This window comes from Neopsephotus bourkii, unplaced genomic scaffold, assembly GCF_033783945.1.
Source record: "Neopsephotus bourkii isolate Nb327-2 ecotype Australia unplaced genomic scaffold, CSIRO-AGI_Nbou_v1 NB_739, whole genome shotgun sequence".
Classification (NCBI taxonomy): domain Eukaryota; kingdom Metazoa; phylum Chordata; class Aves; order Psittaciformes; family Psittacidae; genus Neopsephotus; species Neopsephotus bourkii.
In genome coordinates this window covers 812,122-837,654 of record NW_026901237.1, presented here as the reverse complement: position 1 = coordinate 837,654, position 25,533 = coordinate 812,122, and the positions used below count along the sequence as shown (strand labels likewise).

The following is a 25,533-nucleotide window of genomic DNA, read 5'->3' as shown; positions in this document are numbered from 1 at the left end:
TCGGCTCGGCTCGGCTCCGCCCGCTGCTCCTGCAGGCTCCTGCGGGGCTGGGGCTGGGGCTGGGGCAGGGCGGGTGGCGCAGAGCCGGAACCCTCCCGTCCCCGAGTCTCGACCGGCCGCCGAGGAGCCGGGGAGGGCTCCCCATGAAGCGACGGAGGATGAACAAGCTGTACATCGGCAACCTCAGCCCCGCCGCCACCGCCGACGACCTCAAGCAGCTTTTCGGGGAGAGGAAGCTGCCCCTGGCCGGTCAGGTCCTCATCAAGTCCGGCTACGCCTTCGTGGATTACCCGGACCAAAACTGGGCCATCCGCGCTATCGAGACCCTCTCGGGTGAGCCAAGCGCTGTGTCCCCTTTTATCTCCCCCCCCACCCGCGGCATCCCGCCGGCTCCCCGCCCGCCGCACCCCCGGGGCTCCCCGCCGTCTCCCACCGGAGCTCCCCCATCCCCATGACCCCCCTTCCACGGGCATCCCCGCCGGTTCCCACCCCCCGCTCCCAGCCCTTCCCGCGGCCGCCCCGGCTCTTCCCAACCTCGGGGTATTTTTCGCTGATTTTTTTCTTCGATTTTATTAAGCGGCGGCCGCGCGCGGACCCCCCCGGCCCGGCCCCCCCCCGGCACCCGCTGCCTCTCGGGGACCATTTTACGAGGTGCCCTGCTCCAACTCACCGGGGGCGCGGAGCAAAGGGCGGCCGAAGGGGCGGCTGGGGGCCGGCGGCGGCGGCCGGGGAGGCGCAGGCAGAGCCCCGGCAGGGCGGGGGCAGGCGGGCCAGGGCGGCGAAGGGGCCGAGGGCAGCGATGAGGGCTGGATGGAGGGCTGGATGGGGGGGCGGCAGGGTTACGGCTGGTTCTGCCCCGGGGTGATGCTGAGCGCCCCGCTGTCTCCGCAGGGAAAGTGGAGCTGCACGGCAAAGTGATGGAAGTGGATTATTCCGTGCCCAAAAAGCTCAGGTAAAACACTCGCCGTCACCCCTCCATCCTACCGGGGAGCGGGGCGGGGGGGGAAGCTCCGGGAGTTGAGGGGAAAAAGGTGGGGAAGAAGAGGCGGGAGCCCCGCCGGGTTTTACTTTCAGTCCTGAAAACGAAGGCGGGGGAAGGGATCGCTCGCCCGGGGTCGGGAGAAGCCCTTTCTCCTTGGGGGGGCCGGCGGGGTGTGCTGGGGTTGGCACCGTTGAAGCCGTGCCCAGCAGCGGGGCTGTCAGCGCTGCCGGAGGGTGTTGTTTTGAACAAGCGATTCAGCAGCTCGCTCTTCCCAAACCCCCTCTTTCCCTGTGGATAACCACCGGGCGATCCCAAAACTCGACGCGTCGATCTGTTGCGTCGAAGCGCGCCCTCTGATTTTAATCAGGTGTAGGGGAGCACCGACGCGCTCCTTTGAGAGAGGAAATAAAGCCCGGGACCGTGTTGCGTAGCGGCCTCGTCGCAAGGGTTTATGTTCTCCCCGACATATCTCGGGATAAAAGGTCCATGCGCTGGGAAAAAGCCACCCCATGGGATGGTCCCGCTGGATAATTCACTGCTGTTTGGCGTGGAGGTTTGGCTGTGATTGATGTTGGAATATTAATTTTGGAATAACGGGGCGGGGAGGGGGGAGAAATGCTGTTGTGTAATTGAGGCTTGGGGGGGGGGGAACAACTCGTGCCCAGCATCACGTGTGCCGGAGTGGGATTTCTTCGCCGGCAGGGATCACACACACTCCCTTACCTTAAAACATCCTCAGAAACAAGCAAAAGGAATAAAGAAACCCTGGCTGTAGTATTTCTAAGCTAAATCTCTGCAGCAGCCCAAGGCTGGTCTGCCAGTGACTTTTTAAGAGTGATGAAGCCAGAAATTGGGAGTTCGGGAAGATGGCATGGACCCGGGACTTGACCTTTACCGTGTATGAAGGGGAGGTAAACAAGGAATTCTTTACCTAAATACTCCCATCAGGCTGGGGTGCTGCTACTTTTCCTTCTGAGTTTTAAAAGCAAAAAAGGACACTTAAGCAGCTGAGAAATAAATGCTGGTTTATTTTGCATCGATCTGTTTTCAGCTGTGTCCAAGCTTTGTATCCCAGATCGGCTCCCAAGTTTCCCAGGGTTATTGAGATCTAATTTAAGCTGATATATTTTATTGTTTCTTTTTTCCCCCCAGCTAAATAGAATACATTCTGCTTTATATTAATATATCCAGTTTATATTAATATATCCAGGTAGGTGGGCTGTGACTGCGCCTGACTAGGTTATAGATTTTGGTTTTATAATGTGATTTCTGGCAGGGAACAGAGCCTCACGTGGTCATATTTTAGTCCTGTCGTCATGCCCCCCCCCTTTAAATTTGTGGGAAATCCAGGTTTTGCAGGTGAAATCGAGTCCCAAAGAGGCGCTGGGATTTCGGGGAGCAAGGCTTGGGAATCAGGTGGTAAATTCCCCCAGTTACTTAGATGAGGTTGTGTTGTAATTGGGTTTGGGGAATGCAAGCCCCTCTTGGCCCTTGTGCCCCAGTATTTCTGCATCAGAGGGATGGGAGCCAGAAGGTGCTGATGCCCAGTGTTTCCCTGCATTCACCCCGAGTGCTTTATTTGTATGAGCAAACCTAACGTAGGTCTATTTCACCAACGTGTTTATGTGCTTATAAATAGGGTTTGATGAGAAACGGGCTCCTGCATCGCGCCGCTGTAAGGTAGGGGACGGGATTTCCTCGAGGTGTTGCCAGGAGTTGTTGGCAGTGGGGTTTGTTTCTGTTTCTCTGAAGGCACGGCGGTGGGAAGGAGCAGGAATCCTGCCCGCCCTGCCTCTCACGAGTTAAAACTCAGCCCTGCTGCTGCCATGCAAATGGTTTGGGCTCCTATAGGAAGGATCCAACAGTGTCTCGATTGTTGTGCTTTCTTTTTTCCCTGTATATGCTGTGTTGTGCCTTGGAGAATTAAAGAAGAAGATCACCCTTTTCCTTTTTTTTTATTTTTATCAAGGTTTAAAAATTTTAAATTAATTTTCCAAGTGATTTTTAAATTCATCAGGAGCAGAGAATACTTTTATTTTCTTAAAAAAGGGCGATGCAATCCCACTTTGAGAGGGTTTTGTATCTGGAGCATGGCAGCGAGGGAAGCATCAATATCTTTCCATTTAAACATAGGTTGGACATCTCTGAGATCTTTGACACTCCTGTTAGTGGGAAAGAAAGGGTGTAAAAATCATAAGGATTGGTTGTGTAATATGAAAAGTTCAACACAGCCACCCCAAAGCTGACTTTTATACAAGAATTGGATAAATCTGAAAATGCCTGCCCAAGCAGCTTTGATTTTATGGTGGGCTGTTGTGGTGTGTTGTTTTTTGATTTACGTGATTTTATGGGATCTACAGGATTTTCTCCTTTTTCAAAAGGAATTATCCTTAAATAATTTTCCTCTCAAGCATCAATTCAGTTGTCGTTTCCTGTGTGTTTTGGCTTCATTTATTTATTTATATACTTATGTTTTCCTCACCCCCTTGTTTTTAAACCCAAAATGCTGGTGACATTAAGGCTCGGAATCAGTGGGCAAGCCCTTTGTCTCCCATGGGCAGCCCGTTGCTTCTTTCCTTACTATTAATTGCTTGTCATCAATGAGATGCTTAATCAGGGGAGAGGAAATCCTTGTTCAAACCAGTTGCTTTGCCAGCAAAAGCCACCAGCACCTATTCGAGTGTCTGTAAACTCCACTCGAGGAGCAGTGAAAATACTCCCTTGGCTCTCCAGTTGTAATCTCTTTCATTTAAAAAATACTACTGGTTTTAAATAAAACCAAATAAATTTAGAGAAACCTAAAGAGCAGGAAGAGGGGTTCCCTCCAGTCACAGTATGGGGAGGGTTTGCTTTGCTTTGCTTTGCCAAGGGAATTAAACTTGCTGGGGGTTTTTGTGTGTAATGGTGTATGTTGGGTTGTGCCTGGTTGAAAATGGAATTCAGAGTGCTAAAAGTAGCACTGCTCTTAGTCCTAGTCTGACTTTTAAGTATATATATATATTTAATGTCTTTTAACGTCTTTTATACGTCTATAAATTAATAATGTGTGTTAGTATTTAAAGTATTTAGTACCTTTATTTAGTACCTAATACTTATTAATTTATATAAATGTAAAATACGTGTTGGTATTTACTTAGTACATTTTAATGTATAAATAAATCTTTATGTATAAAATATATAAATATACTTTATGCATAAAGTATTTAGTACCTTTAATATATAAATAAAATATACTGTAAATAAATACTATATAGCAGACACTTTATATACATGAGTTACTTTTTCATATGTATTTCTGTATATTTAAAAGATAATTTAAATATACATTTTTATGTATTGTGTATATTTAAAAAGATGCTTTCAGTATATATACATTTATATATAAAATACACAAATATGATGTTGTCAGGGAGATGCCGGTTGCATAGGGAATGTGGAAACTCCCTCCTGCTGCCTGCTGCATGCACAGCAGGTTTCCCATAGGTCTTGAATGCTGTTCCCTATGGATCTGGCCAAGAGAAATCCTTTGTAGGTGATCCTTTCCTAGTTGGACTCCAGCGCTTGTTATAGCCAGGTGTGATGCTGTCCCTTGTTTTGTTTTATCTGTTTTCAGGTGTGGATAAACTGGGAGCTGGTGGCACCCGAGTTGTTTTATCTTCCTTTAGCTGCCTTTTTGCTTGGTGTTGTGCTGCCTGCTGGGATGTGGGGATGGGAGTGAGGTGGCATCAGGATGCAGGATGGTGCATAGGTGTGGAGGATGCAAGGGGTGATTGAGGCCAAGCTGTAGCTTGCCAGGATGCTACTTGGTACCACTGTGGAGCCTACCTGGGTTAGAAAGCATTGTGGAGTGACCAAAGCTGAAAGGAAAATAAGAATGAATATTTATCTTTATTTAGCTGTTATTTTTTGTCAGTTTGTAGTTCCTCCGGTGGTGTGAACTTGACCTTTTGCCCCACTGGGCATCCTCCCAGTGCTGAATGGCGATGCAGGGGGTTGGCTTCCCTCCCCTTCCCCACCCCCTCTTCATATTTTCTTTTCCTTGTCTTTCTTCCCCCTCTCCTCTTCCCCCCTGCCCCTTAATCTTGACAGGCTGTGACAGATGGGACCTTATTTCCTATTCATCCCTATTGTTACTACATCCCCAGCTATGGGGATGTATCAATCACATGCTGTCCTTGCTGTCCCCCCTCCGGCTCCATCCCTCGGCAGGTTTTCGTCCTGCGGAAGAGGACAGGGCTTTAACATGCATGGGTTTTAATTCCTTAAGAGCGTCAAGGCAAAGCCCCTGGCCTGGGAGGGGAACTGGAGCAGACACATCCGTGATGCTCTTGGCAACTGGTTGAAACTGGGGCAGCTCTTTAATGCTTATCCCGCCCGGCGCTGACAGAGCCGTTGCTCATTAAGATCCACTGCTGGATTGGGTTGGACAAGAGCAAAACTTGTCGAGGATGACCCCAATAGACACAAAAAATACATATAATTTTCAATAGACACAGACCCAACAGGCACCGTCTTCCCTGCCTGGTTATGGGAATGTCCCTGCCTCAGGCTCTGGCTCTGAAAAATGCAGGTGGGACTGGGTTTAGTCCCTGCCTGATGATGAGCATCGTATATTTTGTAGATGTTTTCTTGCTTGTAACAAGTATTTCATAAAGCAGTCAGGGCTGCAGGGGACACGGTTGATTTCCAGCGTGTTTCTTCCCCCTCTGTGCTTTTTTCCCCCAGTTCTGTTGAAAACTGATTTTTATTGAAAGCAGGAGCTGGCAGACAGTGTTTTCTCTGCCCTCGGTACTGATCTGAGGTGGAAGGTGATAAAATCCCTTTATGCCTTTATTATATTAAGATATTGCAAAGCTTGACTAGAAAAAAAGTCCTCATTTTTTAGGGCAAAGAGTGGTGAATCCACCCCTTACATACCATTGCAAGGGCTTATGTTTAAGCCAGCTCAGTGAAATTGAGTTTGTGGTTTCCAAATGCTCACGGAAGGTGAAACCCCCACTGGAGCAAGAGACCAGGGGATGCTGGTGACATTGGGTGGTCCCTGGACCTGCAGCCCAGTGGGCAGGGGGAGGATGAGTAGACACAGGGAGGTTCATGGAGGCTGGGCAGGGTCTGGTGGCTTGTTTTCATTTCACAGCTTTGTCTCAGCTTTCTTCTGTGTCCGTGTTAGTGGTTGTTACCTGTTATTTCTCTGGGAGCTATGGGAAAGGTTGTTGTGAAGCTGTGAGAGTGCTGCTGCTTACCTAGGCTGCTGGAAAAGGGAGAGGTGTGCCCAGCAAGCCCCAGTCCACTTGATCCTGGGGAGTAAACTGTGAGCTTTAAGGCATCTTGTGTTGTATTACTTGATTTCAGCAAGTACAGATACCCGGCACATGGCGTGATGGGCGCTGGCTGGTGATTATCGACATGGTAGCCATGGGGTTTTCATACCCTTTCCCTGCAGGGTTGCAGTGTTGGCGTCCTGATTTTGGTCTAATGGATGCATGAAACCTAGGACAGCTCTGATGTGCATTATTTCATGAACCCAGCTTACAGCCTCACTTGCTCTGAGAACGGGCTGCTTCATACTGTGTGTGGTGCCAGCTGACATGTGGTACCCGAACCCCAGCTCTGGGATGGATGAGATGTTACCTCCTCAAGCCAGAATAGCTGCTAGCCAGCAGGACTACTTTTTGTTGAATTTAGAAGGGCAGAAAAGCAGGTGATGCTGTGTAAATCTGGTTTACTGAGCACTTGAAGCTGATGCTCTGGGCCTTTTGTCCTGGGCTGTAGGGAAGAGCAGGAAGGTGGTACAGAAGGATACAGCTCTTGTGGTTATCTGTGGGTAGCTCAGTACAGCAGAGGTAGTTACACCACACAATGAGGAATGTTTCTACAAAACGTGCCTGTAGTTACTGGTTATTCTGATTTATTACTTTATTTTAATGCCTACTTGCCTGCTGCAAAACAGGTTGGGTGGAACGTGGCTGCTGCCTTCGTCACAAGATCCTGCGCTGGGCATTGTGCGTGTTCTGCTGAAATCAATCCCCTGTCTCCCAGGTTTTGGGAGCAGCAAGGAACGTTAAAGGGAGTTTCTGTCCCAAAGTCCTTTTGGAAGTGGTGTTGAAGGAGGATGCTGTGCCTGTTGAGGACCGCGTGTGGTCCATGCCCCAGCCCTGGGAATCATGGCCCCAGGTACACTTCTGTCACTCTATTGAGTGATGACCATGTGTGGTCCAGCACCGCTTCAGCCAGGTGGAGAATTACTAGAGCTATAAAAAATATGCCTACTAGGAGCAATAGCCTGATTTTAAATGCTGAGTGATGATAATGAGCTGCTGGGAGACCTACCAGGTGGTAAGCGTGAAGCTTTGAGCACCATTTGGACATCTTTAAGATGCTCTGCATCAGCTCAGATGGACATTGGAAATGAGAATATGCTGTAGTGTCACACTGTGAAGTTGGGTTACATGGCACCTTGCTGTGGTCCTTCTCTCTGGGTGTCTTGGAGGTGGCAAGTAGCATGGAGCCCACTTGGGCTGGGATTTGCTCAGGCAAACAGGTCTCACAGCATGCTGCTGGTTGGCTTGAGAGCTGGATGCGTCTCTTGGAGCAGGCAGGAGTGGTATCCCTGGGAGCTAAGCAGCTCCAGGACTGGACCTGGGGGTCCTGACATAGCCCCTCTGGGAAATGTTGGTGGACTTTAAAAATGAAATGTGTCCCATTTTCTGGAGTGGGCCCTGCAAAGCATTGGTGCTGGGAGCGGCGGTGTGGCATCAGGGGTGGGTGACACAGACAGGCAGAAGAAAGGCTTAGGCTGTTGGTGAATAGCGTAGGATCGTCATTGCCATGGTCCCCCTTAGGTGAAATCCTCCTTACTGCCTCCTTGCTGGTGTGGAATTGTTTGGAGATGGGGTGGTGTTGGATAGGATGGGATGAATCTTGCTCGTTGCCTTGCAAGGATCTTACAGCTGCATGCCTAACCTTGAAATCCCTGGTGTCAGCTGAAGACACAAGTAGTCTATGGCAGAAGTTTGGTAACACTGCAGGAGATCACCATCTTCTCTGTCTCTGGCTTCCCCACTGTTTTGCAGTGATTGGAGGCGCAGAGCCACCCCTGCAGAGATGTGTGGTGTGGTGGCAGGTCGTGAGCCAGGCAGGGTTATGGCTGTAGTGGGGAGGTGACTGCTCAGCAAGGATGGCCATGCTCAGGATCCTGGAGGAGGATCCAGCCTGAGGAAGCTGTCCATGAAACCCATCTAGGGGTCTGCTGAGTGAGCACACCTCCTCGGTTGAATGAGAGTGTAGGGTTTGTAGTCCGGTGCTGGCTGCACTGCTGACCATACCTGGTTAAGCAGCATCACGAGATACAAGGCTCCTTGGTAGATTTCAGCTGCTCTGCTTGGCCACGGTCATCCTTATGGGACAAACTGTGGATTTTGTCTTGCCCTCACAGTGCACATCTCAGGAGTTGCCTTCTCCCTGCTGTCCCTTTCTTGCTCGGAGTCTGGATAAGGTGAGAACACAGGACTCTGCTTTGGTTGGAGCTGACTGACAACAAGCAGGATTATGAATGTTGGCCTGGGTGGGCAGAGGATGAGTTCATGGCTTGGCTGGATCCTCCATGGACTTGGGTGTCTCAGAACTCTTCACTGCCCAAGCACATCTTCTTGCAGCCAGGCTGGGGTGGCGTTTGGTGGCTGTTAATGTCTTGGGAAGCCTTTGCAATGCATCCTGTGCATCCATGCTGCAGGTAGGGAGCACAGTCATGTGAGTGGAAAAGAGCAGCCGGGCAAGGCTGGGTGCCTTGGCCATCTCCAAGGGGATATGTATTTAGGTTTCCCCATAGAGAGCAGGCCCCTGTTCCTGGGAAGCTGTGAACATCAGCAGGATGCATTGTGGAGACCCCCCTCAAGGGACAGCAGTGCTGGCCTTGGTGAGTCTCGGGTCCTGTCACCACCTAGCCAACAAGCCCAGTGCAGCATGGTCAGAGTGTACACGCATCCCAGCCGTGCCTGTGCGGCCGTGGCTCTGCAGAGGCTCATTTCAGGAGGTTTCCTTGGAAACCTGACAGCCAGCATGAGGAGGGAGCATTCCCGAGACAGCTTCAGCCCTAACGGGTGGTGACCAGGCCAAGGCTGGGAGAAATGGCTTTCCCCAGGCACAAGCTGCTCCAACTCAGTGTGTGGAAGCGGGATGCTTTGGTGAGTTCTCCCCAGCTGCCGTCTGATTTCCAGGAAGCCTTTGCTCTCCTGCTGCAGCATCCCTGCACACCACATCCCCCTAACCCAGGGCTTTGTCTTTGCAGGAGCAGGAAGATCCAGATCCGAAACATCCCACCCCACCTGCAGTGGGAGGTAAGAAACAGACGATCCTAAAAGCATCCTGTTTCCTCCTCCATCAGTTGTGCCAAGCAGCGCAAGTTGTGCTGCAGGAGCGTGTGCTCTGCACATGGGCCACCCTTTACCTTCCCAGTAACCCCAGGAGGGAGGTGGAGTTGAACTGGGCTCTGTCGCCCACTGGATTGTGGGGCATCTTTGAGCAGTAGGGCATCATGGGGATAATGGGGTGCAGGTCCTCTTTGGAGGGTGTCTGTATGTGAAGCAGGCTCTTGCCCTTCCTATTTCCTGCCCATCTCGCAGCCTCTCCTGTCTGTCTCACCTGCTTTGTGTGCTGCTCTCTCCTCTAGGTGCTGGATGGCCTGTTAGCTCAGTATGGGACAGTGGAGAATGTAGAGCAAGGTAAGATGGTCCAGCATGGTCCTCATCTGTGCAAAACTCCCAGCACTGCTCCCCAGCTCTTCCTGTGCCAGAGAAAACCCAGTGGGGTGAAACCTAGTCATTGGCTAAAATGGTTTTCCGTGTGGACACAAGTCCTGCTGATGGAGGTGGGGCTGTCTGTCCAGTGGTGGGGGATGGCAAAGGCCATCAGACCTCCATCCCCAGTGCTTTTCTTGGTCACTAATTAGAAACCCAGTTTCCTCTGCAAGCAAAACCAAGCTGAGTGGTGTTTGGGGTCTGCTGGTGGATCAGTGACATCCAACCATGCATCCTCCTCAGCAAGCGTGGTGGGATCAGGCCTTGGCGCCTTCTGGTCCTTCGCCAGCCCAGCCCAGTCCTTGTGCTGAGGAAATGTCCTGGTGTATAAATGCACGCGTGTGGTGGCTAGGGCCGTCCTCACAGGACAGGCATTGCCCTCCCACCGTCCCCACTGGTGTCCCCCCCTCCAGGGCATCTCTAACATTCCTTCTCTTGCTTTTCCACAGTCAACACAGACACAGAAACGGCCGTTGTCAACGTAACATACGCAAGTAAAGAAGAAGCAAAAGTGTAAGTGGGGTTTTACCCATATTTTCACATGACCTGAACTTCCCCCAGCAAATCCCAGGTATCTTACAGGCTGCTTCTTGTCTTCTCTCTAAGCCTCCTTCGGTTGTTTCTAAGCTTTACCAGTGTAAGGTTCAAGTGCCTTAAGGGCTGTCAGTGTATCTTCTTGAGATACAGCAGCCAGATATTGGGTTTACCTTAAGCTGTGTCATCTTACGTGCCTTTTGCAAGCAGTCTTCTCTTTGTCCCACTGCTGTGCAGTCTTCTGCCTTCTCCCCTAGCATGGGAGATGCGGTTTCTCCTGGTGCCCCATCGTACATCACAGGCACCAGCGTGGAGCCCTCAGCCCTTGTGTTGTCCCCTCTTCCTCTGTTCCTTCTCCTGTTCTCTTAAGGGGCTCCCAGATGTGCCACCTTACAGTTACCTTTGGACACTGTCCTTCCTAAAAGGACTTCTGCAGGGTCACAGTGTTCTTATCTTTAGGGAGTGAAGCGCTCTAGAAAGCAGAGGGTGAGGTCAGAGAGGCAGTTTGTCAAGGAGCCCTCTTCCCAGGCTGGAAGTCCAGACCTGAACTGGGAATGCACTGGATTAATGACCAGTCTGACCACCCAGCCTGAGCTGCTGAAGAGGTGGAACCTGTTGAAGGAGGTGGGAGAGATGGTGAAGAAACACTGCTGTGATGGGAAATGTAAGTACCATCACCAGTGGGGGAAGAGTCAAGTTGGAGACCAAATATACAGAGACTGTCGCCTTCCTGGAGTCAAGAGAAACGGGCTGTCAGAAAGTTCTGCCTGGACAAAAGAGGGCCTTTGGATGGATGAATGACTGGTTAGAGGAGGTGAGATGGAGCCAAGGGGTCCTTGGCCAGTTTCTGCAGGGGAGGGAGAGCAGCAGAGGGTAAATCACCTGGATGTTGTGCAGAGGAGTTGTAAAGAAAAGCCACCCATGAAGAAAAGCTTTAAAAGGACGAAAGAACCTAACAGAGCTGTGCAGCAGGGCTGGGTGAAGACAGGCTTAAAGGTTTATTATAGCCAGAGAGGAAATACAACACAAATTAGGGGGGGTGTCAGAAGCACAAGGGCTGTTTCAAGCAAAACACTTATTAAAGGCTTCTAGAGACTTTAACCCTGTGCTACAGACAAGCTCCAAGTTGCTACAAGTAAGTAGTGAACGTATCTCAGACTTAGTGGCCAGCGTAGTTTTATGTATGACCAAGACCAGGCAAACCCCATTCAAGGAAGAGCCTTTGCCAGAGTCCATTTGCTGATGGATGTTCCAGAAACTTCCCATCACGAGGCTGGACTTGTGAGGACAGAGATGGGGAGAATGATGTGCTGGTCCATAAGGCCGGGGGAGAGTCCTCCTTGTGCCTCTTGGGGTGGCCATACTCACCAGCACAGCAGGGCTCAGTGCTTTGGGGTAAGAGACTTCAGGGTTAGAGAAGGTGCTGTGATCTGTTGCATCCTGATACCTGTCTTAGGTGGTGCTCAGCAGTTTGGTGCAGAAACAAGTGACAGGAGGAAAGGCCAGAGTGGTTCATGGGGAACGTGTGTTTGGTTTAGAGCATGTGTGATAGGAACAGGCGAAAGGAAGAGCTCAGCAGAGTAACCAGACAGGGGCACTGTGCTGATCTTGGGAAAGGGTGGTGAAGCTGCAGAAGTCTTCACTGGATATGAAGTTCAGGCCTGGTAAAGGAGCTGCTTGTAATGGTGCATTCACACGCCTGCCTTTAAATAGCTGAAGCAAGATGTGGTAGAAAGAAGGATGACTGAAGCCATCACTGGTCACAGTGCAGACTTCCAGTGTGGCTGAGCATTGCACTGCTAAGGAGGGGATGAGGAGTCCAGCCTCACTGAGCTAGGGAGCTACAGCCAGACAGGGGCACCATGTGCCACATCCTTCTTGGAGCAGCTCTTGCTCAGAGCCCCTCTGTCACCTTTTCCGTGTCTGAAAAGCCCGTGAGACCATTTCCATGTTCTGTGATTGCTCCTAGCCAGTGCTTTGCTCGGGTGAGGTGGCAGATCCCCAGGCTGGCATCCCACCTCTGCCAGGGTGACAGATTGTGTGCCAGCCCTGGCATCACCCACATGGGAGGGGACATTGTCCCACCATGCTGTGCGATGGGGGGGGGGTCTGGCTTCCCATGGCCACCTTCTCTATACTGGGGAGGGAGGAAGATGCAGGGCTGGGGAGGGACCACAGCTCACAAGTTCTGGTGGTACTGGAGCCTCTCACCACCCTCCCTGCATTGCAGAGCAATTGAGAAGCTGAGCGATCACCAGCTTGAGAACTATTCCTTCAAGATTTCCTACATCCCGGATGAAGAGGTGAGCTCCCCTCCGCCCCCTCAGCGATCCCGCCGCGGGGGCCACTCTTCCAGGGAGCAGGGCTCCTCCCCGGGGGGCTCCTCGCAGCCCAAACAGCTCGATTTCCCACTGCGGATGCTGGTGCCCACGCAGTTTGTTGGTGCGATCATAGGAAAGGAGGGCTTGACCATAAAGAACCTTACTAAGCAAACCCAGTCCAAGTAAGTACCTCGAATGGTTTTGTTTCCTTCCAAAGGGTTCTGTAGGTCCCCAGCATGGATCCTCCATGCGCTCGGGGCTGTTGAGTGCTGGCCAGTGGTGTTTTCTTGGGATGCAGCCTTCATGGGATGGTAGCAAAGCCCATGTTCTAAACTGTTTCTGCTGGACAGGGTGGTTTGGGTGCGGCAGGAGGGAGATGCACATTCAGAAAGGCCAGGAATGCGTTTCTAAAGCCCAGTCACAAGAACGACTGGGGATGAGGCCTCAAGAAGAAATGGCAAGGTTGGGGATGAAGTGCTGAAGGGGAATTCTAGGTGCAGCGGTCAGTGCCTCCATGGTCTTTGCCCTTGGGATTTGCTCATCCTGCCTTGTATGGGTTACAGCTGTTGTAGGGGGGAAAGGGGCACCATGAGAGCTCTGCCTTGAGAAGGATGGGCTTTTTGTAACTGAAGCCTGTTTTTGCAATCTTAACATATTTATTGTTGAAGAACAATGGGGGGGGGGGGTGAGGGGATGGGGACGGGACTTTCTTGCCACGGTTTTCCGTGTTTCTCTTGTCGATGTTCACATTGATTTCACCTCTGATTTTCTGCATGGTTTTCCTGCATGGTTTGTTCCTGCCCAGATTTGTTTGTGTTTAACCCAAAGCTGTCTTCTCCCCTGCTCATCATCCTGCACCCGGTGATCCCACAGGACATAGGACTCCTGTACCAGAGCATCCTCCAGGGCATCCTAGTTCTCAGAGAAGCTTTTAGAGGCAAATTGTTTGGTAATAGTGCATCTGCTTGACCAAGCGATAGGAGGATATGCTGCTCTGCAGCCAAGTGGGCCGAACCCCAGTGCTGGGTGTGCAGGAAGAGGCTTGTACGGAAAGGGGCCGTATGCATAGGGAGAGAAACTCTTCGAGCCTGGCTAGCCCTAGAACATGGCCACCCAGTAGCTGTGAGCTGGTTCTGGTTGGCCGCAAGCTCTCCTTCTCCAGGTGAGTCCCCTGGTGTGATGAGCAGTGGGTAGCAATGAGTCTGTGCCATTCAGGACTGGGAGGTTGGCCTTTGCAAGCCTTGAGCCTGGCGAGGAAGGTGGAGGCACCGGCTGCTGGTTTCTCACAACCAGATGCTGCTGAGCTGTCCCTCCTTGTGGTTTGGGTTCCCTGTGCCTGCCCTGAAGATCTGGTACCATGGAGGAAGGCCGTGCTCCGTGCTCTCAGGCTGCCTGACTTGCCCAAGGAGGCCGTGTGCCTTGGGCAAGGAGGACCTCGTGACCCTGGCCTGAGCAGTTGTGGGAGATGATCCTGGAGGTGATGGTGCTGGTGACATCCTGTTGCCCGTCCCCTGCTCCTAATCAGAATGATGCTGGGTCCTGGATTCCTCTGGTCACACAGGACTTGGACCCCGACTCCACACACAGTGCTGGCCAGAGGTGCTTCTGAGCTCCAGGGAACAAAACTGTTCCCAGGTTGAACCATCTTGTTTCTAGGCTGAGGAGGAGCCCAGACCAAGAGCCTGCCCAGCCAGTGACCTTCCACAGTGATTGCAGCCCTCGTAACTTGATGAGGAGAGGACTATTGCTACCAAGCAGCCATGGAGCCAGGATAACTATTTGCACACAGCATTGTCCACCTTGAGAGGGTTGTGCCTCATAACTACCTCTCTGAAGAGTTCCTGGCCTCCCCCTTAGGGGGTCTTGGAGGTGTTTTGTGCTTCACCATGGGCAATCTGCCCTGTCCCACCATCTCTGTTATCAGTCTCTGCAGTCTCCTGTCCCTGCAGCACCCTTGGGTCCCAGACGTCTGCTGATGTGGTGAAGGGTTGAGGGTCCCTTTCTCCATCCTTCTCTTGGAATGGGGCTGTGCAGCAGCAGCTCTGGGATGTGCTGAGAATTCCAGAGCCCTCCTCCACTGTCCAGCTCTTTGGGGTGGAAGATGCCTGAATGCACTGGCCCCTTCCTGACGTCTCGCCTTCTCTCTGCGAATTGAGCTTGCGCCTGCACATTCAGGTTTGGGATAGGTTGGAGGTCAGCCAGAAACCTGGCCCTTTCCCGGGCTTCTCTAGTGTACCTGTCACTTCATCCATTCAGCCCATCTGTGGCTCTTCGCCTTTCTATGCTCAGTTCAAGCCCTGTCTCCGCCAGCCTCAACTGCTCATGGGCTCAAGAAGCTGCCTGACGCCTGTGTGTGGGGTTTGTTGGGGTAGCCATGGATTCCTCATTGGTTCCCCCTCACATCAAGCATCAACCTGACATGATGCTGCGGCACCACTTTGGAGCATGGGACCATCATCGCCTCTTGAGGCACGTTGTGATGTGTTTGCATTCTCCCTGGGTGAATCCTCCAAGTCAACCCGATGGAGGTCCACGGCCAGGAGTGCCTTAAAAGGTGCTGCACAGCATGCAGCAGGGTCATTGTGCCGTGTACATAACCAAAGGGCAGGGAGGGCTCAGTGCTGGTGTGTCTAGCATCCTTTTGCACGGTCCAAGCAGGACCAGTCTTCTGCCTGAGCAGCTCTCACTGAAGCTGTAGATGTGGAGAGATATAGCCTGCAAAGGGGATCCAACTCGTCTTCATTCCCTCTTCAGTGTCCAGAAGAAACCACCCTGGGGTCCATTTTGAAGCTGGTGGGGTGGGCTCTTCCATTATGTCAGGGAAGGTTCATCTTGCCACGTCTCCGCTACCTACGTGCTGGTTCATAAGGTCCTGGAAGAGTTGACCTGTGCAATCCCACCGCGACCCTCCATCCTCCAAATGTGGCACTGGTTAGGGGTGACTCTCCACCACAACCACTGACCTTGCATGCACAGCAGCACCCATGAATGATTCCGGTCAGGATTCGGACCTCTTATGGAACCAGAGACGTGGCCAGAGGGTGCCAAGTTGGAGCTGAGTGCAGGTGGCGTTCACTGAGCGGCCACTACTGCCCCTTCACAGAAGATGTGGGCCAGCCCAGCCCTGGCTGCAGCAGTGACAGGGATGCCAAGGTGGTGGCCGATGGCAGGATGGCTGCACGGCATCATCTTCTAGTGGGAAGAGCGTGCGGACTCATGGAGAAGATGGGAAGATCGCTTACCCCTGCTCTTCAGGACGCGTCATTGACACGCAGGAGTCTCCTACTCTGCTTTCCTCTCTCCCTCTCTCTCAGGGCCTTTGCCAGGTACGGTTGAGCGGTGAGGAGCGAGCTGGAGGCGCGTGCCTCCTCCCCGCCATGAGCTGAGGGGAGGACCAGAGGCACTAGAGCACGGTCCCTGCCGGTGTGCAAGGGAGAGCTTTCAGGTCCCCTGTGGAAGGGCGTGAGTACAAGCGCCGTTGTTGCCGTGGGCCTCCGTGTCGCGACACACGCTGCCTCTGGGTAAGTCGTCTCTCTGTCCCAAATGACACGCAACAGTCGTGGCAGCCGCCGGACAGCCCTGGGTGTTGTGCAGAGAGAGGCTGAGGTTGGAAGGAAGACCTCTGGTTTGGTCTCCTTCTCCAAGCGGGACTGGCGTCAAAGGTGATGAGCCAGGTTGCGCAGGGCTTTGTCCAGTTGAGGATTTGTTCTTGCCCCCTCTTGATGCATCTTTCGCCATTGGCTGACATCCCTCAGCTCCCAGTCACACCTTGGGTCATGAAGGTGAACGTAGCTCAAAACTGATCTAAACCAACTGAAGCAAAATGCTGCCTGGGTTTGCATGGGACCAGGTGATGGTAGATGTATGTCAGCGAGACCCAGGTGCACCCCAGAGCTTGTGCAAGTGTTGAAATGAGCTTTTCTGTGAGTAGCAAGCTCAGCTCCTGAGCTCTCAAAACCCTTTATGTGACACCAGACGCACCTCAGGGGGCTCCTCTCTGCTGGTTGTTTCACTGTAGGGTTGACATCCATCGGAAGGAGAATGCTGGCGCTGCTGAAAAGCCCATCACCATCCATGCCACTCCGGAGGGGTGCTCAGAAGCATGTCGCATGATCCTTGATATCATGCAGAAGGAAGCTGATGAAACTAAATCGTAAGTGCCCCTGGCTCAGCAAAATGGGCAGGTTGAAGGGGGAAGGAAGGTAAATACAGCCATGAACAGAGCAGAAATCATCTTCTGTCACCCCCATCCCTGTGAGGGACTGCTGGCATTTGGAGTGTCAGGATAGAGTCATGGGTCAGTTAATAACTTAAACCTTAGTAACTTCAACTGTGGTTGACAGTGCTGTAGAGACCAGAAGCTCAAATGGGTCCAAAGAGCATGGGTCAAGCTTGGTGGAGGGACCCCTGTGAAATACAGATGTGCCATTGGGAAGTCCTTAAGTTCCCGTTCTGTAGAAGCTGAGGAGATGCAGTGGTGGGAAACAGTGGTGGTTTTTCTGCTCCTTTCACTATATCATTAGTGCCTGTTGCTGGGATTTGGTTTCCTGGGCAGATGGACCTTTAGATTTTACTGTGTTTTGATCCACTTTAGAGCAGAAGAGATTCCCTTGAAAATCCTAGCACACAACAGTCTGGTGGGGCGGCTCATTGGCAAGGAGGGCCGCAACCTCAAGAAGATTGAGCAGGATACGGGCACGAAGATCACCATCTCCCCGTAAGTCCTGGTGAACACCAGGCCATTCCCCTCCATCAAACGCAGTGCAGGCAGTGCCGGAGCCAGAAAAGAGAGCACATTCCCCATCCTGGTCTGGCGTTCCTCATCCCAGGTGGATGGTGGCATTGGGCAGGGAGAGGGCCTGTGGTCCCATGCTGTCTCACACTTCTTCTCCACATGTACCTGTGGGGTAGCTTGCAGGATCTGACCATTTACAACCCCGAGCGGACCATCACGGTGAAGGGCAGCACCGAGGCGTGCTCCAAGGCTGAAGTGGAGATCATGAAGAAGTTGCGAGAGGCCTATGAGAACGATGTGGTGGCCGTCAATGTAAGCTCCCAGCCTTCCTGCCTGGAATGCCCCAACTTCAGAGCCACTGCTGAAGTGGCCAGAGGAAGACCAGGGTGGGGGGTATTCAGACTGTTATAGCAAGGGTTGGCCTCATCCATCATGTCCACACCATGTGGTGAGAATCCCCAGAACCCCACTCTGCTGTTTACACATTTCTCCATGTCTTCGCTTTCCCAGCAACAAGCCAACCTGATCCCAGGACTGAACCTTAATGCTTTGGGCATCTTCTCGACTGGGCTGTCAATGCTCCCATCTAATCCAGGGGCACGAGGGGCTGCAGCAGCTGCCCCATACCCCCCATTTGCAGTAAGTGTGACAGGGTTTGGGGTGCGGGGGATGTGGTCTTGGGGACAGAGTGGTCTCTAGACTTTCTTGGTGTACCTCTTAGGTTTGGGTGGACACTGTAGCTATAGGAGCCACCTTGAACAAGAGCTCTGACTTTTGGTCATTTGGGGAAGATACTTGTCGAAGCAGCAAAGTGAAGGAGAGAGCGAATGAACATAGCTGAATTCCTGCTTGGATTTAGCTCCCCGGGAAGATCAGCTGCATCCCCATGTTGTGTTGAGCTTGGTTTCATCCATGTTTAGGGACTGGCCATGTCCCAAGGGAGCTACTCTCTAAAGGTAGCTGGCAGCAGTCTGTGATGATGCCAGCATGGAAAGGCCATGTAGGTGATCATGAGTCCTGGCCCCAGACCCAGACATGGGTTGTGATGGTGTGGGCTCGGTTGCCGCCAGAACCTGCCAGCATCACCACAGGGCATGCGGAGCACAGCGTGAATGGGGACGGGAACCATCACTGTCAGTTTTGATCCCAGCCCTAGCACCTGAAGGATTGTACTTGCTGGGAACTGATCTTCCCCTGACTTCATGGGCAAAGGTTTTCCTCTTTTCTTGGGAGTGCTGTGGCTGCCGAGACCTGGGGCAAAGCAGGTGTTTGGGAACCACTGAGATTGCGTGCAGGCAGGGACAGTCCAGTGTAAGGAAAACATTCCGGCCATAATGCTGGTGGAGAAGGTCCATTCTCAGCCCATTAGCATCTGCAGAGCACCCTGAGGGTGACCAGGCTCTGGTCTGTCTCTGTCAGTCTCTCTAAATCCTTGTGGCGAGGTGCTTTGGCTGCACGTGGGTTAATTTACTTGTGCTGTTTTCTTTTCCTGGCAACGCCAGCAGCAGAGTGGTCGGAGGAGAACGGTGAGTGCCAGGCTGGAGGGGAGGACGAATGTGATGTGTGTGTGATGGGCCTGGAGGTTGCGGTTTGTTTCACACCTCAAGAGTGGTCACTTCTGACCCATGTCCTCAGCAGGACCTGGGGCCAGGGGCTGTAGCTTCAGCTGTGAGGCCCTAGAGACCTGATAAGAGTGAGGAAGGATGGGAAGGAGAATGAGGAAAGAGGCTCACAGTGAAGAGGGGGAGCTGGGGGGGTACAGTGCTTATCCTGGCTGGGTAGGAGAGGTTGTGTTGGTATAGGAGACAGGGAGCAGCCCATGGCCAGAAGCAGATGGTGGACCCAGGGAGCTTGGTGCAAGGAAGAGCACAAACCTGCAGCACTGTGGGTTTGAGTAAAGAGCTGGGAGCATGAGCAGTGTCTGCTGTGGGCAGGGAAGCTGCATCCCCTCCACCTGAGTAACAGTGGTTTGCAAGTAGCATCTGATTGTACTTGCCCAAATCCAGAGCAGGAGAGAGTGGGGTATGCTGACAGGAGAAATGTCTGAGGTGCTTGAGACAGAGACGAGTGGAAGAGGAGTTGGACTGGGTTGCGTTGGGGTGCTGATATGCACTCCTTTTTGCCATAGAGACCCACTGCTTTCCCCTGACCCCGCTCACATCTTGGGAGAGCATCTTCTTCAGCAGTTGCTTTTTCTTCCCTTCGAAATGGAGAAGGGAAATGGCGATGGCAATCAAAGCCAAACTGGATCTTTTGCTCAGTTCTCACCAAACCCCCACCTTCTCCACAGGGGACTGATGGTGGTTACAGGTGGTTTTGGCTCCCATCCATCTCTCAGCCTTCTGGTGCTGTGCCACAGGCATAGGACCCAGGCTGCAGCTCACATGAGGGATCCCCAAGAGGGATTTTGGGGGCTGAAGGGTTATCCCCATGTCCCTGCCAGGCTCACGGTGGTGGCATGCTGCTCTGCATCAGGCTGGGAGGGGACAGGAAGGGGCTGGCACATTGGGAGTGTCGGTGACCCTCATTTTCTCTCCCCCCGTAGAGCTCCTCAGCATACCTGTCGGGTCTGTATGGAACGCCCCCAGGCAGTGCCTTTCCCCATCAGCACCCTGTAAGTGCTCCATCACCTCCTTCTTGTGATCTTTGCATGGGGGCACCTTGGTAGGGTGAGCACATGGCCATGGCAGGCGTCTGGTCCCCTGGTGTGCTGGTTCCCTGACTGTGTTTCTCTTCCATGCTCTCATCAGCTGCCGGAGCAGGAGGTTGTGAACTTGTTCATCCCAACGCAGGCGGTGGGGGCCATCATTGGGAAGAAGGGGCAGCACATCAAGCAGCTGGCACGGTTTGCCGGTGCCTCCATCAAGGTGAGCAGGGTGCCGTGGGGCTGGTCCTAGGCTTCCTGCTTCAGTTTCCCCTTCCGAGGGCAGCGAATGGAAGCCTTGGGTGAGGGTTTTGCTCCCTAAGTTAGCAGAAACCCATTCCTGCAACACCCTGGTTATCACCCCTTATTGGGTGGGAGAGGATGCCCCTGCATGCCAGAGTGGGGCCACGCTCACACTTCTTCCCCATCTCTCTGCAGATTGCCCCAGCAGAAGGTCCTGATGCCAGCGAGCGGATGGTCATTATCACAGGGCCACCCGAGGCGCAGTTCAAGGTGCGTTGACTACGGGGGAAGGGCTGTAGCTGAGGACACATTGAGAGCATCCCTTTGGTTGCTGCCATGCTGCCAGCCAGGGTTTTTACTCCACTGGCTGCTCTTTGCTCAGTACCATGGTTTTGATGCTGCCAGACATGGGCCCATCATCGCCCTCAGGGCACAGTGGGCATTACCAGGATTGCTCCTCCAAGGCTTTACTTCCCTTATGTCTCTTCTCCAGGCCCAGGGGCGGATATTTGGGAAGCTGAAAGAGGAAAACTTCTTTAACCCAAAAGAAGAGGTGAAGCTTGAAGCCCACATCAAGGTGCCTTCCTTTGCTGCTGGTCGTGTGATAGGCAAAGGTGGCAAGACGGTAGGTGTGAGGTGCAAGGATGCTCCCCCTGGGTCCTGAGATTGCAGAGCTGGGCATCACGCACCGCCGCTGCCTGCCCCAGGGGCACAGAGCAGCATCCTGACCACTGCCCCTCTTCCTGGTGGTGGTTCTCCTTAGGATGAGGGGGCAAAGTGAGATCAACCTCAGCCTGGTGCTGTGTGCTGGTTTGGAACTGGGGGGGTGATGCTGGCAGTGGAGGATTTAGGCTCTACTGCAACAAAACCTGTGGCTCTTGTTTATTGCAGGTGAATGAACTGCAGAACTTAACTAGTGCAGAAGTCATTGTGCCACGAGACCAAACCCCAGATGAGAACGAGGAGGTCATCGTTAAAATCATTGGGCATTTCTTTGCCAGTCAGGTAAGCTTTGTTGTGGCTTTTCTGAGCTTCCCAGCCTGTTTAATCCATCAAGCAAGCCACTGAGCATCCCACTGCTCTGCTTCACATGGGTCCTGTGCACCCAGGATGCATAAAGGTGTTTTGGCAGCTCTCCCCAGCTTTGCTAGCATTAAAGATTGGCTCAATTTAGCTTAGACACCAAGCATATGAATCAGCTCCTCCTTAACATCAGTGCCACCTGGGAGCTCCCACACATACCCTCATCCCCCCTGGGTGCACATACTTTGAGTGGGACAGCAGCATCCTAAAACTCAGGCTCTAGAGGAAGCAGAATTTAAGTCCCTGAAGCTGTGTGGTGGGAGCACAGTGGCCCCTTCTTTAGGGCATCTTAAAGCGACATGGTCTAGTGTGAGGCATCCTTGCCCATGGCAGGGGCTTGGAACTCGATCTTAAGGTCCTTTCCAACCCTAACCATTCTGTGATTCTGTGACCCTTCATTACACCTATGTAATGAAGGATTACATGTGCTTGTCCTGTAATTAAAGTTCAGAGGGTGCTGAGCAGTGAGGTGCTGTTGTGCTGGGGGGGTGTGTGGGGACACAACCGCTAGCAGTGCCCACCCTGACCCTTGTTGTTGCCCTCCCCGGCAGACTGCACAGCGCAAGATCAGGGAGATCGTCCAGCAGGTGAAGCAGCAGGAGCACAAACACGTTGCTCAGGGAGCCCCGGCCTCGCAGCAGAGCAAGTGAGGCCCGCGCCGCACCGGCCAGCACCGCCTGATGAATGTAACCCCACCGCCAGCGGAGCCCCAGCAGGTCAGGGGAGCAAACCAAAGAACCCCCCCAAACCTCCCCTGCCTGCAGCCGGGGTGCTGCGAGGGTACAGGGAGGGGTATTGAGAGGGCTCTTCTCATCCCACAGCCTCCCCCCTGAGCCCATCACCTCCTGACGCTATCCCTTTAGTTGGACTAACATAGGCAGAGAGAAAGAGAGATCTGTAATGTCCTAAAAGCTGCCCGTTCCATCCAGGCCTGGGGGGCTGCAGTGCTCATAGAGTGTAGAATTAATATATCAGTAACAAAACTAACACTGATTCTATTTTATTGGGGTTTTTAAGTTTTGTAAGATAATTTGGGGGATTTTTTAATTCTTTTTTTTTTTAATTTCACAGTGGGGCGAGGGGGGAGGTGTTTGGTTTTTAGCAAGAGCAGGCTTTTTTAGAGTTGTAAGGAAAGGAGCTAGTCCATTGGTTCTCTGATGCACAGTAGAGATGTAGGATTGCCAGCAGCAGGGGGAAAAAATGAGTGTTAAGAAGCAGTTTCTTAAGGGCTTTGAGACGAGCAGTGCCTGTATGAGCCAACAGAAGGGATACCGTCTCCTAAAAGAGGAATCTCCTTCACACACCCAATCCTCTTTGCTTCACAGAGTCCAAAATGGGGGTTTGCATCCCTTCTATCCCCTTCCTGTCTGTCTGTCCATCACTGCCCAACCCAGCTGTGCTCATTACATCCCCTGACATGGATAGGCAGCACTAGCCCTGCTTGCTTGGGGCAGATATCTCTGGGGAAAGATCACTGGTGCAGGGAGACGAGGGGCAAAGGGGAGGAGGGGGAAAACAGCTTTACCAGAGGTTGTTGTCCAGGGCTGGAAAAACCAATGATACAACTAGCAAATGTGTTTGAAACAAAACCAGCCCCAACCTCCCCAGGACCCACACATCACACGTCACACACACACACACAAGAAACTACCTCAGGTTTTCGTACCTCAGCACCTTGCGCTTGTGTTTCCCTGTTAGAGATTTTGTATGCCTTGTAAAACTGATAGCTGGAGCATCTTTTCTATTTTTTTAATAAAAACCGAGTTGGAAAATGATCTTGACCAAGTCAGCTGCGAGGCGGGAGAAGGAATCCCATCCCATGCTCTTCGGTAGTCTCCTGCTGCTAGCTGAGAGCCAGTGGCCATGCCTTCAGAGAAAGCTTGAGAAATGCTTAAAAAGACAAAAAAAAAAAAAAGGAAAAATAAAGTATAGAATAATGAAAAACCCCAACGCATGAAAGCAGTGAAACCCAGTGGGTGAGAGGAGGGATGGGGTGGGATGGGAGCAGCGTGTTGAGGTGAGCGTGTGGGCACTGGCCCCAGAGGCTGCCCCACCACCTTCCCTCTACTGCAAAGCATTCTGTGGAAAACGCAACCCAACCACAACCAAACAAAACCAACAAAGAAATATATCCAGCTAACGAGAGCCTGAGCTTGCTATCTGTTGTTTTATTTCAAGTGGTTTGCATTGGTCACAGTTAAGCCAAGGGGTGAATGGGGAGGTGGGGAGATACTCAGCCTTCCAGTACCAACAAGAAACCTGGAGAGGAGCTTTTTACAAGGACAAGAGACAAGTTTTAAAGAGGGTAACTTTGTATTAGGTAAGGAATTACTTACAATGAGGGTGCTGAGGCACTGGCACAGGGTGCCAGAGAAGCTGTGGCTGCCCCATCCCTGGCAGTGTTCAAGGCCAGGTTGGACGGGGCTTGGAGCAACCTGGTCTAGTGGAAGATCTCCCTGCCCATGGCAGGGGGTTGCAACTGGATGAGCTTTAAGGTCCCTTCCAACCCAAACCAGTCTGGGATTCGGTGATTTGGTGGGAGGGAAGGGGATGTTTGCAGGCATTGCCAGGCATAGCTTTATCCAGTTGCTGGGGAGACGTTGCCATCATGAAGTCACCTCTCCGTGCGCCTAAACCAAGGGCCGTATCTCTCTCTGTGGTTAGTTAGCAAAGCCAAAAGACTGCATCACCCAGTGGGGAAAGGACCAAAGTAGTGTTTGGTTGTCCTTTGTATGAAACGGTGGCAGGGGAGAGGTTTGCATCTGGGTATCACATGGGGTGGTGATCGATGCCACGAGGGAACATCCCATGGCCTCCATAGCTGTGCTTCTCTGCTCTCACCCATCAGGCAGTGAGGATGCAGTGCCATGGAGGTGGTGGTACCTATGGAGGGCGGAGTGTAACATCTGAGAGTACCAAACATCACGTCCCGCCCATGTTTTGGAAAGGTACAGGGAGCAAAACCAAGTCCCTTTCCCACCTGCAACACAAATGATCACGGAGAAGAGCATCAGTTTTCTTGCTGTAACCCCTCATCCCCAGCCAGCAATGAACTGACTGCAGGACCAGTGAAGTCCAGTGGTCCAGCCCTGAGACCAATGCTTGCCGTTGCTGTAAGGCTGAGCCTGATCTAATCAGTGTCTGAGCCCTGTCATGTCCTACGTGTGAGCAAGGACCACGTCATAGGGCAGATACCATCAGAAATGCGTAAAGCTGGATGACGAGCACCCCTGCCTCCAGGGCAACAGCTGGGGGATGCAGCATTACTCACTCAGTACATGTGTTTTCCCATCAGCACGGGAAGGCACAAGCTCATCACCTCCATAACGTCATTGACTATGAAAACCAAGGTCCAGATGCTGCACACAACCGTTCATCCAAAGCAGAGAAGCTAATAGGCTGTTTCCTTCCACAGGGTGTCTCAGCACATAGTGTAGGGGCATAAGGACCCAAGCCACAGCTGAAGGGCCAGAGCCCACAAGATGACCTTGTAGACAGAGGGTATACTGACTGGTACATGTACAGTTTTCTCACTTATCTCATACACAGAGGCTTTTGGATAGTCCTAGTGTTAAGTGTTAAAATCTTCCTGAGTCCTCAGGGATCCAGGGAAGACAAAACACCTTGTGTAAGGACAAAACATGACAGATTGCCCTTGTAACAGTTCTCTCTTCAGAGACTCTCCTCTGAAGCTAATCCCGTTTGAAGGCAAAGGCTGATGCAGCTGCTGACCTGCAACACAGATAAACCACCTTATCAGCTTTCCCAGGAGAGCAGATCTTCAGGCAAGGAGCAGCACTGTGAAGGCTGATCACACCCACAGTGACAGAGGGGATGCCCCCAGAATCACCCTCTGAGAGCTGAGGACAGGAGATAGCTCATCACCAGTCAGGAATCACCTTACGTTATTGTAACTATGCCATTACAGAAACAACCTGACACAGTTATTTATACAATCATTCCAACATGCGGCTTCCAAACCAGGTATGGGGCAATCTTTCCTCTGTGATGGTAAACGAAAGACCCAAAATCCTGCTCCAGTTCTGAAATACAACCTAAAGAGAAACCCCATGTTTAAAGACATCTAGCTTGGTTTGACTGTAATACAGAGTTCAAACAAGCTCTTCTTTTGGCAGACACATGCAAGCAGTACCTGTGGCAGAGGGGCAATAAAACAGTAACCTTTCCCAGCAACA

The 25,533-nt window shown here is 52.2% G+C and overlaps 1 protein-coding gene across 4 annotated transcripts; it reads left to right on the top strand.

Moving 5' to 3' along the window:
• Positions 1 to 23,112, top strand: IGF2BP2 (insulin like growth factor 2 mRNA binding protein 2). 4 transcript variants are annotated; one of them, XM_061354429.1, is made up of 18 exons: positions 1 to 333; positions 892 to 952; positions 9,270 to 9,318; positions 9,651 to 9,702; positions 10,227 to 10,290; positions 12,542 to 12,614; positions 12,747 to 12,814; positions 16,651 to 16,785; positions 17,227 to 17,349; positions 17,544 to 17,679; positions 17,878 to 18,006; positions 18,870 to 18,893; positions 19,913 to 19,981; positions 20,118 to 20,234; positions 20,450 to 20,524; positions 20,748 to 20,879; positions 21,146 to 21,259; positions 21,889 to 23,112. In XM_061354429.1, the coding sequence occupies exons 1-18, from the start codon at positions 144 to 146 to the stop codon at positions 21,985 to 21,987; spliced, it is 1,710 nt and encodes a 569-aa protein (XP_061210413.1). In that variant the 5' UTR covers positions 1 to 143; the 3' UTR covers positions 21,988 to 23,112. The 4 variants fall into 4 exon arrangements, with proteins under 4 accessions (XP_061210413.1, XP_061210410.1, XP_061210409.1 ...); XM_061354426.1 differs by having other exon boundaries at positions 12,542 to 12,814; positions 18,873 to 18,893; XM_061354425.1 differs by having other exon boundaries at positions 12,542 to 12,814.
• Positions 23,113 to 25,533: the final 2,421 nt, after the last annotated feature.

What these genes read in the sequence shown, in the direction of transcription:
- IGF2BP2 (XM_061354425.1), top strand. Translation starts at nt 144, where the DNA reads ATGAAGCGACGGAGGATGAACAAGCTGTACATCGGCAACCTCAGCCCC. An exon ending in TCCGTGCCCAAAAAGCTCAG is followed by an intron (nt 953 to 9,269) that starts GTAAAACACTCG and finishes TTGTCTTTGCAG; the next exon opens with GAGCAGGAAGATCCAGATCC. An exon ending in GAAGCTGATGAAACTAAATC is followed by an intron (nt 16,786 to 17,226) that starts GTAAGTGCCCCT and finishes GATCCACTTTAG; the next exon opens with AGCAGAAGAGATTCCCTTGA.